The following is an 11,162-nucleotide window of genomic DNA, read 5'->3' on the forward strand; positions in this document are numbered from 1 at the left end:
TTGTGGACTGGTGTTGGGTTAATGGGTTAATGTTGGACTTGTGGGCTTGGGCAGCTTTGGGTTGGGATGTTTTCGTGATGCACATTTTCTTTACATAAAACTCTCTTTTATACATGAGTCGCTGTGGATTTGTTTCTCCAAAGTACCTAGACTAATACAGTACTGTTGTTCTTGCTCATATTCTACCTGTTGAAATAGTTGAATGTCAACTTGTTCTTTTGGTTGAGTTACTGTATATTCTTTCCATCTTCTTTTGAAGTTTCCTGCATCATTCAATATTCCTGCCCATGGAATTTTTCTCTACTGTAACTCGAGGGCTGAATCTTTCCTGAGTTCTTTCCGTTTCAGACATGCTGAGTGTGTTCCTCCTCTTTGTTTTCTAACTCTAGGTTTTTGCGCATTTCACGATAATATTTTACTTTGCTGCCTTTTGAAACTTTCTGTTCAGCTCTTTGACTTCATCAATTCTTCCATGTGCCTTAGTTACTCTTTGAGTAAGAAGAGCAAGTTTACAGAGTCTCTTATGACATCCACTTTAATCTTTTCTTTCCTATCTTCTTAATGACCTTTTGCTTTCTTTGTGTATTATGTTCTTGATGTTATCTCACAACCTATCCAGTCTTCTGTCATTAGTGCCCAGTCAGGAGATCTCTTCCTGAGAGATGCTCTCTAAATTCCGGATGGAGCCTTGCTGGTGTCCTGGCTATGAGCTGGGCTGTGATCAACAGGGCTGGCAGTTCAAATCCACCAGCAGCTCTGAGGGAGAAGCTCTGGGCTTTCTGTTCCTGTGAACAGTTGCAATCCAGGAAACGCACAGGGGTCACTATGAGTCAGCATTGACTTGAGGGCAGTGAGTTAAAGCTACTCAAGATCATATTTTGGCTCCCATGGACTTGGTTCAATTTTCTTCAACTTCAACCTGAACTTATCTATGAGTATTTGAAGGTCTGTTCAAATGGTCCCTGGCCTGGTTTTAACTGCTGACATTGAGCTTGTCCGTCTTCTCTTCCCACAGACATAGTCAGTTTGATTTCTGTGTATTCCATCTGAAGAAGTCTACTTCTATAGTTGCCTTGAGTATTGTTGGTTAAAGGTATTTGCTGTGGACAATCCATTGGTCTTGAAAACCTCTAGCATGTGATCTCCAACGTCATTTCTATTACCAAGACCATATTTTCCAACTACTATTCCTTCCTCTTCATTTACAACTTTTCTATCCAATCACCAATAATTATCAATGATCTTAATTAAACATTTGATCAATTTCAGACTGAAGACGTTCACAAAATTCTTCAATTTCTTTATCACTAGCTTTAGTGGTTGGTGCATAAAGTTGGATGATAGTTGTATTGATTGGATTTCCTTGTACGCAAAGACATTATCCTGTAAGAAAGAACATTGTATTTTTAAGACATCTTGAAATTTACTTTTTGTCTTTTTCGCTGGTGTTTGACTTAAAATTTATTTTATCAGAAATACATCAAGCAAATGGCAACCCAAAAAGAGCAGAAGTGGCACTACTAACTTTTCATACCATCTGTTTTCATAAATATTAAAATGTCAATTTTTGAAATAAACTTAGATTGCTTCCAATTTTATCAAGGAAAATTAACCTGAAATAATCATTAGAACTGAAAAATATCAGGCTTAACTCTCCCAAGTAGAGTCTATCAAGTAATTTTACCCATATTTGAAATACAAACTAAGACAAGTATTCCAAAATGCAGGCACTAAAAGCAGTCTGATCTTTCAGCAACAATCTTTTCAGCACTTACTGTGACCAGGCACTGTTTTAAAAGTGCCTAAAATACGGCATAGAAAGGGAAATTTTCATATATATGTATTCGTTTATATTAACTAATAGTAGCATAATAGTAAAAAACGCAAAATGCAGACTTTCAGGCAAAAGAGTAGAAGGGAAAAGAACTTGGAGTCAGGAAAATCGTGGTGACTTAGAACAGCGGGGAATTGCTCATAGGTGACATTGAGCAGAAACCTTTGCGATATGAGAGAACCAGTCATGCTAAGGGCTGAAGGGGTAGTCTTCTAAAGAGAAGCAGTAGAAATAAGAAAGCTCAGATGCAGGAACAAACTTAATGCACTCAACCTTCCTAATGCTGCAACCCTTTAATACACTTTCTCGTGTTGTGGTGACACCCCAACCATAAAATTATTTTCATTGCTACATCATAACTGTAATTTTGCTACTGTTATGAATCAGGCAACCTCTGTGAAAGGGTCATTCGACCCCTAAAGGGGTCGCGACCCACAGGTTGAGAAGCGCTGCCATAGAAGAACATCAAGAAACCAACACTGGTGCAAGAGAATCATTTGGGGGACAGTCAACAGAAAGTTAATAAGACAGAACAAATAAATAAGCTCTAATGATAGTTCAACAATTAAACACTTGTCTGCTAACAGAAAGGTTGTTATTTCAAACCTACCCAATGACTCTGCCCGAGAAAGCCCTGATATCACAGCCTGGACAACCCTATGCGGCACTTTCTCTCTGCCGAAGGGCGCCCTCTGCATTGAAATGGACTTCACAGCACCTCACAATAACAGCAGACATGATCGGTCCCTCGGGGGCTCAAACAGTGAAAGCACTCAACTACTAGAGGAAGGTTGACAGTTCAAATTCACCCGGAGCTGCCTTGGGAAGGCAGGCCTGGCAAATTGCTTCTGAACGTTCAGCGCTTTAAAGGCCCCTTTGTAGCACAACTCTACTCTGACACACACATGGGTAACTGTGAGCTGGAACCAACCAGACAGCGGCCAACAATGACTAAGAAGACATGCTTGGGAATGTAGTTCCATGGAATGTAGTTACAACTACATTCCAACTACAATGTTAAGTGCATGGGAGAGTGTGGGGCAGGTTTTAATAAGAGAGTGATGCATGTATTCATGATACAGGTATTTTGAAGATAACCTGTGGGAGTCGGTGGTGGGAAGCCATGAGAGCGTTACATTAGTCCGAGGAGCCGGACAGCTGTTAAAATTAGAGCCCTTACTCACTAGACTTTAAGTGTGGAGCCAGCAGCACTTGCTAATGGCTGCAACGTGGAATGAGAAATAGGGGCAAAGCTGTTTCATCCAGTGTAGATGAATTTGGTTCGCTTCCATACTCATTCTCACTGAACTGGAGGTAAGAAGCTGAAATACTGTGCTCTGCAATCTCCACTCATGTATTTATATACAGGAGAACCCCAGACCTCGATGCTAATCATTATAGAAGGAGCATTGGCACATAGTGCAGTCGAGTTCCGAATCAATTTTTCCCATAAGAAATACTGAAAATGGATTAATCCATTCTTGGCCACCAAGTTTTTACCCTTACCTTGCCTTTTTATAAAAACATTACACAGGAATTTCAAAGCAAATAAATTCAGAGTTAAATAATATTTAAATAAGAAACACAACATTTAAAAAGTTTTCAACAACTACAGTATGGCCCATACCTTGAGACGGATGAGGATCTGGATCTGTGGACACGGATGTGGAGAGGAGGGATGGAGAGAGTCCTTGTTTGGATGGGGAATCCCCTTCCATGAAATCAACTGGTAGCTGCTTTTTCAGGATTTTTTCCCCCCTTTTTTTCACTAGGACCTTTTTTTTACTAGGACCTGGCTGGCTTTCTCTACAAAAAAATCTGGCTAATGTAATCTGCTGTTGGTGTTTCCTTGACTGTTTTCTAAAAGTGTTTACTAAAGTGTCATCAACAATATCAATAATACGGTGAACTAGTTCCTAATCATGACTCTTTTCAACAACAACAAAAAAAGCCCTTTCTTAGGACCCATATTTTTTGTCTAAAAACAGCACAAAAAGCCACAAAAACTAAGACAATTATAGCCATTTGAAACACAACCGCAATAGGTTTAAACAACCCGTACAAACAACACCAACTAATGCCGAGTAACCGAAACACGAACTGCTCTTGTTGACAAAAATCATGTGCGTCGGGTTGCATTCTGATGTTTTGTTTGTGCTCTGATGCAAAATTATCTTGACATTTCGGGTCGAAATCCAATTATGTATGTCAAGTACTGATGTGGTCGAGTACTGGGGTTCTACTGTACAATACCAAATCTAAACTCTACCTGCTGTGGCCCTTCTTAATAACGAATGCCAAATTCTGAACTAATTTGTTGATCTTGCCAATTATATTGCTTTCAATTATTTTTAATGGCAGAAAAAGTTCTCAAAATGATATTTCTTTCAGATTACACTGATTTGGGGTTATCTCCTTGCAATTGTGGGCTCAAAGGTGGGAAATAACACAAATAATGCTAAAATGTGCCCTTGTCAGAATGCTAGAGACTCTCGGGTTTTCCCTCAATTTCCTGATCAATCAGACTATTGGAATCATTTTTAAATAATTATCATATCCTCTATCAAACATATTTCAAGTAGATCCTTTTATCTCTATTAAGCCTAAATAATATTGAAAAATACAGCTGAGTAAGCTTGGTGATGTAATTGTGATGCAATAAATATAGAGCACCATGGTTTAGAGTCTTTCTGGAATTTTCTTGAGTCAGCTAGGCTAGAACTCTATCCAGGTGTGTCCAGGAAATGTCATTAAGCCTTTACCAGCTAGGTGGTGATCATGTTTGTCTTTCCCGAATAAGAGAGTAAATCAGAGAGTAAGCACTTCATGCTAATCATCAGGAATCATGCTGGGCACCTTCCCATGCCATTAAAAGTATACATTTAATGAACTTTTTAAAAAGCTATACAAGTTTAATGACAATCTCACATTAACACTCCCATGAGGGAGAAATTTGACATCAAAATGTAGTCTTCCAGATAGGGACTTTTAAGAAAATTAATAACTGTGCTGTCAATAATCCATAAGACATTTTGTTCACATTTTGAAAATGATCCCTTACACACATGTCCCCTTCTTGATCACGAACTTTCAGCTCTGAAGACATTTTTTATCTTAGCTTCATAAAAGCAGTGGGTGACAACAGCATATTTTAAAAGAAGGGGGGCGGTGGGGGAAAGGTGTGCATGACTATAGGAAGGATATTTTTTAATTAAAAAAATAGGTTTCTAGTTGAAACATTGCTTTTTTATTCTTTTATTTTCCTCACTGTTAACTGTTTCTTCCAGAACACTGAAAGCTGAGTAATGCATGTTCTTCTTGATCCACGTAGACGTTAAGGTTGGCTCAGGGGTGCCCATACATTTGGGCTCACATCCCACCCAGAGTGTTGACAGAGGAGGAAGCCATGACATCCCTAGGGGATTGAAAATGGAACCATTTCACACTCATGCTCACCCAACCTGGCTCCCCAGTGAACGAACACAGAGCCTTGCATGCCTTTGCTGAGGAGCCCGATGGAACCCACCCCTGACTGTTGGAGAGTGACACATCTGTTGTTTTTATTTCTTAATGAGGTATTCCAAAATGAAGGGGCTTCCCTGGCAGCTCACAGAATTCGGTAACTCCCAACTCAAACTCAAAAGAAAAACAAAAGCAAACAGTGGTTTCCGGGTCTATGGAATGAAGTAACAAGGTTGTGTAAATGCACTAGCAGTCCTAGATAGTGCTGCTGCAAGAGCACACTCATGCTTGTGAACCCTGGGCCAGAGAGAGAGTGGGTTGCTCCCAGCACCGATGAGCTTTGTGTCCAAGAAATATGCTGCACTAGCCCTTCCTGGTGGACCCAGCCTCCTGCCTGCCTAGCAAAGTGGACGGAACCGGGGGCTGGGGGAGAAGCTCCCTGTCCAGACATGCTGCTCCCCCAGGCCAACAGAGAGGAGGGTGATCAGGGACAAGTTGGGGAGAACTTGGATCTAACTTTGGGTGGGGAAACCTAAAGGGGGGAAGCCCTATTTTATTCTTTCAATACAGTTCCCAGCAGGAAGATCAGGATAGGAGGTTCCCGCCTGCTCCAGATTAAAGGAACCCGCAGTTTCCAGGTGAAGAAGGGGGGTTCCTTGTCCAGCATTCACCGAGTCGGCAGCTTAAAGAGCAGCAAGTTATCACGGCAGGATTCAGAGTCTGAGGCTGAGGAGCTGCAGCTGTGCCAGAGCAGGGACACTGTCACTGACCTAGGTAACAGAGAGGAGTGGGGTGTGCAGGGACGTGGGGGGTAGGAAGACAGGGCCCAACTCCTGAAACAACTGACAGCTACCTCCTGGTGCATAATAAGCAGGTGCAGGGCAAAGCCTTAGGCTAGACAATTCATTCACAGAAGACCAGCCACCAGAGAGACCAAGGTCGCTCTGACCTTGATGTGCATGCAGGTGACCTTGGAGTCTTGTCAAAATGCAGGTTCTGCTTCAGTAAGTCTGAGGCATAAGGCTAAGAGTATGCATTCTACAAAGCTACCTGGTACAGCTGATAATGCGAGTGTACCCTGGGGTGGCACAAAATATTTGAATGACAAGCACAGTGTTTTTGGAATCCTGATATTGGTCCAACGTCTGGTTCAAAATGTTTACAGGTAGATGTGGATCAACACAGCAGAATCCACAGAAATTCCAAATCCCAAATTGTGTCAGCCCTTTGGGCACTATGTAGGCCAGGAGGAGGCAAGACCCATGCAGGTAGAAGGGACCAGCTGCCTAGAGAGCAATGTAAGGGAAAAGGTGAAGCCGCTTTCTTTGCCATCCCGTGCTTATATGAGAGGCAAAAGAGAAAGTCCTCCTTTGAGTCCCTAAAAGCCAGTCAGTAGACGTAGAGAAAGTATCGATTGAGTCTGCTGAAATGGAATTGAGTATATCTGATCAAAGGCAGTTTAAAATAGAAAATATTGTTACACCCATCCACCCTCGCCTTTGAAAATAGCAAATGTATGCATTACTTAAGATTCACTTCTTTGTTTAAGGGGATAACCAAGAAAACCCTATGACTTCCTCTGTGATAACTATAGAGCTACCAGACTGTTTAAGGGGGGTGGGGAGGGTGAATTCAATTAATTATTTGAACTAAGCAATTTAACTACACTGACCAAGTGAATCAAAAGTAGCCATTCTAGAAACAATGCTTAGTGAGAGAAAGGGGCCCATCATGGTTTTCAGATTTGAGGGCAAAGGTTTGTCATATATTATTCTAAGTAAAGAGTTCCTGAGATTTTCTCCCTCCTACTTCCCCTCCCCCCCAAGCCCCCAGAGAGGAGTCTAGACACAAGGCTTGGACACTACTGTTTCCAAACCCCTGTGGTTGTTCTGAGGTACAGTTCTCACAGCAAAACAAGGTGTTCAAAACGGGTGGCATGGTAGCACTAGCCAGAGCCAGAGCCACAGTGGCGGCAGCAGCAGCAAGCTGTGTGGCCACTGCAGGTGGGTTGGTCTTTCTATTTCACTGCACCAGCAAGGTCTGGTCAGTCTGTAATGGACTTGGTCACACTCCACCAAGAACCTGCTCATCAAAGCCATTCAAGGGCTGGACTCTGTTTTTTCCTCTGCTCCCATATCTCAGAGTGGAAGCTACCAAAACAGAGGTAATAAATGTCTTTGCAATGGCCAGTTCAGCTGGTGATAAAAGGAGCAGCTCCTTTAATGTCCTCCAATAAAGTCAAAGCCACGCCCTACAGCCCATTGGGCCGTGATAGTCTGCCCTAGGATTCAAAAGCATGGACAACTATACCTTACCAGCATGCCTTCCAGGGAGACTGAAGAGTGAACACTTTCTTGGTATTTTTCTCTTGAAGAAGGGAGTCCCTGGAGTGCCAGCGAGCCCAGCATTGAGCCAGAGGGAATGAGTAATGCCGGCACGGAGGAAAATTACCACAGAAACATGTCCTGGCTGCATGTAAGTAGAAATCTAAGACATCTTTCCGGGACCCATTTCTTTTGGCATTGAGGATGATCCAAAAAGGGTCAAAGATCGTACTAGAGCCACTAGTCCAATTTAATCTCCACAATGACTGTCTACCAGCAGTTTCTCTGAATACTCATTCATACTGATAATATTCTGCTCAATTATCACATAAGAGAAACCCAGGGTCTTTTGTTCGGACTAGTTCTGGGTCATCATAAGTCCAGGAAAACAAGGAGAGAACCAGACCAAGTAGGTGGTCAAAACACAGCCTGAGTTGAGCCGTCTTGTTTACGTGACCAGGAAGGCTGAGCATGCAGGGTAACAGTGTCAGCCTTCAGGCTAAATTAGCTCACATTGTTGGGACCAGGAGACACTAGATTAATGAGGATCTCCCGCATCTGGAATCGGAGCAGAGGGCAGGAGTTGGGTGGGGCATGAGAAAAGGACAAGAAGAAGGGTGAAGAATAACCTGAAATGAACTGACGGTCCGCAGTGGGTAGGTTACTCTCTGCCCCTCCTGATGTTAGACACAGAGGGTCGCCCCATCCTCATTTTAATATGAGTTTCTGGTAGTGGCAGGTAAGGATTCTCTGGGCCATGATGTTCCTCAGGGGAGTAGACAAGAACTGGCTGCTTATGAGAATCCCTGAGGCATGCATTTTTTGAGAACTTAAAACAAAAATCAAAAAACGTTTAGTTTTGTCTGACATACATATTGAGAGGATATAAAACTTACGTGGGCAGTTCAGTGAATTTTCACAAAGTGAACACACCGGCAGCTTGCTAAGAGCATCATCAGCACGTTACAAGGCCTGGGCAGGCCCTCCCCCCAAGCTCCTCCCCAGAAAGCAACCGCCATCCAACTTTCCAACACCACACACTGGCTTTCTTTGCTTCTGAGATGCATGTGAGTGACCTCCTGCATTACGTACTCTGTTGTGTCTGAGCCCTTTGACTCGGTGTTGTTTGTGAGACTCGTCAATTTTGTTCAGAGTAGCAGTTGCTCATTAATTCATATTGTATAGTGTTACGTTGTATGCATAAATCATCATTTTACTGTGGACATTTTGGACTGTGTCCAGTTTGGCCTCTTCGGACTAATTTTGCTATAGCATTCTTGTACATGCTTTTGGGTTCAAAAATATGGGCATTTCTTAAGAAAATCAATGATTGGAATTTCTGGCTACATAGGCGGTCAGTTTTAGCATATAATACCAGTTTCCTTGGGAGACACATTCCCATATTGTGACTGAGTCAGTGAGTGACAGTCTTACTTCTCTGTACTTGTCTACTCTTCAGCTTTTAAACCCTCACTTCCTCTCTCCTTTTAATAGGCCCATGTAAATGATTTCCAATTAACTCACAAAGTCCCTAGCATTGATTAATGTTAGCAATTCTGATAGGTCTATATGGATCTCCCATAGTGATTCCTATTTGTATTATCTGCCTTCATGAGTATCTTTTATATCCTCAGTGGCCATTTGAACATCTATTTTTTTTTTTAAGTATCCATTTAAGTCTTTAACCATTTCTCAATGGAGTCATCTTTTTTCCTTGTTGCCTTTTGATAAACAGAAATGCTGACTTTCAGTATAGTCCTTTATAGCAATCTGTTTTTTGTATGTGATTAACATATAAGAAATCTTTATCTGTATCCATGTGTATCCTAGATATCTCCTAATTTCCTTATGTTTCACCTTTCATATTCCATATCATAGGATCTGGTATTAAATTTCATGTATAGTGTAGAGTCAGAGCAAGACTCCCCACCCCCACCCCCACCCACCCTGTATGTCTATGGTCCTAGCACCATTTACTGAAAGTCATTTTTTCCACTGCACAGGATGTTCACCTTAGTTATAAAAGCAAGTTACCATATAGGAGTGGGTGAAGTTTATTCTATTTGTCTGTTTGTCCGTTCTTATACTAACATGACATTGCCTATATTACCATAAGCTTTTCAGCGGCCTGATATAAGTCTTGCAACTTTGTTCTTTCACAGAATAGCCTTGCCTTTACTTGGCATTTTTCATTTCCATTTAAATCAGCATGTCAGTTTTCGTTACAAGGGTCCAAAACAGCCTTGCATTGAATATGTAGATCAATTTAGAGAAAAGTGAGACTTTTACAAAGTGGTCTATCAGTCCATCGATTTATGTGGTTCCATTTATTTAGATCTTATTTTGTTTTTTTCTTTTTTTTTTGTTTCAGTGTAGTGGTCCATCTACCAACAGTCCAGAAGTGTTTGTTTAGACAAGTGTTATTTAGTTTTTAATGTTAAAAGAATTAATTTATGAAGCTTAAAATTGTATTTTTAGGATGGTTCTTATTGACAGACTCGATTTGTGTAACAAGTCTAAACCTACTCATATTTTCTGTTTCTTCTTGAAGTGATTCAGGTAAATTGATTTTTTTCCCCTAGAAATGTATTCATTCAATCTGAAGATTTAAATGTCTTAGTAAAGGTTGCTTCCAATAGACTCAAGATTATTTAGAGTCTGTAGGATCTATGGAGGAAGAAAAATGAGGCTTCCTACCCCTGTGCAGAGTTCCTGTCTTGGAAACCCCCAAGGGCAGTTCTTCCAGCTTCTGTGGGATTGTTAGGAGCTGGAATCCTTCCGATGGCAGCGAGAAAGCGTTCTGCTTGGGTTTTTGGATAATCTATAGGGGTGTGCTCTTTCTCACTGTTGAAATTAGTATGTTACATTTTCTCTCCTTTTTGATCAGTCTTATTAGGAATTCATCGATTACATTAGTCTCTTCAAAGAGCTGACGTTTACTTCCATTATTTCCTTGTTTTATTTTTATTTAATTTTTGCTATTATATAAATTGTTTGCATCTATTTCTCTATTTTTGCCCTCACTCTTAACATGGATACTTAGATTTACAGCCACATCTCTAATGTGCTTATTTAATGCCATAAACATCCTCTGCAGCAGCTTTGTTCGCATCACATGACGTTTGGGAGATTATCTGTTCGTATCATAGGCTGTATGGTATATCCATATTTAGTTTAACATTTTTTAAATGTTCTATATTGACTTATTTGTGATTCTTCTGTATTGTGATTTAATTTTCTATTATGATTATTCACAGTTATTTTAAAGCCCAAGGCTGATGGCTCCTATACATTGGTCACCACTAAGTTTGGATCAATGAATATTACTTCTCTGGGTACCACCCATCAATTTGCCTAGCAGTTTTGTTCACTACTCACCATGGTGGGTGAAAGGTGGGGCAGTGCCAGGTGATGTTATCACCCTCTGAAGAAGATTCACCTTATCCCCTGGAAGATTATTGCAATCCAAGCAAGAATTAGGCTGCTTTGGGATTTGGATTATTCCTGGTGCCTTACACTCACAACCTCTAGAGTGAAGGCCT

The 11,162-nt window shown here is 41.1% G+C and overlaps 1 protein-coding gene across 1 annotated transcript in view; it reads left to right on the plus strand.

Annotated features, from left to right (window-relative positions):
- UNC80 (unc-80 homolog, NALCN channel complex subunit) overlaps positions 1-11,162 on the plus strand; it is a 270,330-nt gene that overhangs the window by 155,578 nt on the left and 103,590 nt on the right. Inside the window, exons 27-28 of the mRNA XM_045296777.1 lie at positions 5,867-6,070; positions 7,671-7,771. Of these exons, the coding sequence (XP_045152712.1) occupies positions 5,867-6,070; positions 7,671-7,771 (305 nt within the window). The remainder of the gene's footprint in view (positions 1-5,866; positions 6,071-7,670; positions 7,772-11,162) is intronic.

The sequence above is a fragment of the Echinops telfairi genome, unplaced genomic scaffold (assembly GCF_000313985.2).
Source record: "Echinops telfairi isolate 266 unplaced genomic scaffold, ASM31398v2 ScPeMD7_3;HRSCAF=10, whole genome shotgun sequence".
Lineage (NCBI taxonomy): Eukaryota > Metazoa > Chordata > Mammalia > Afrosoricida > Tenrecidae > Echinops > Echinops telfairi.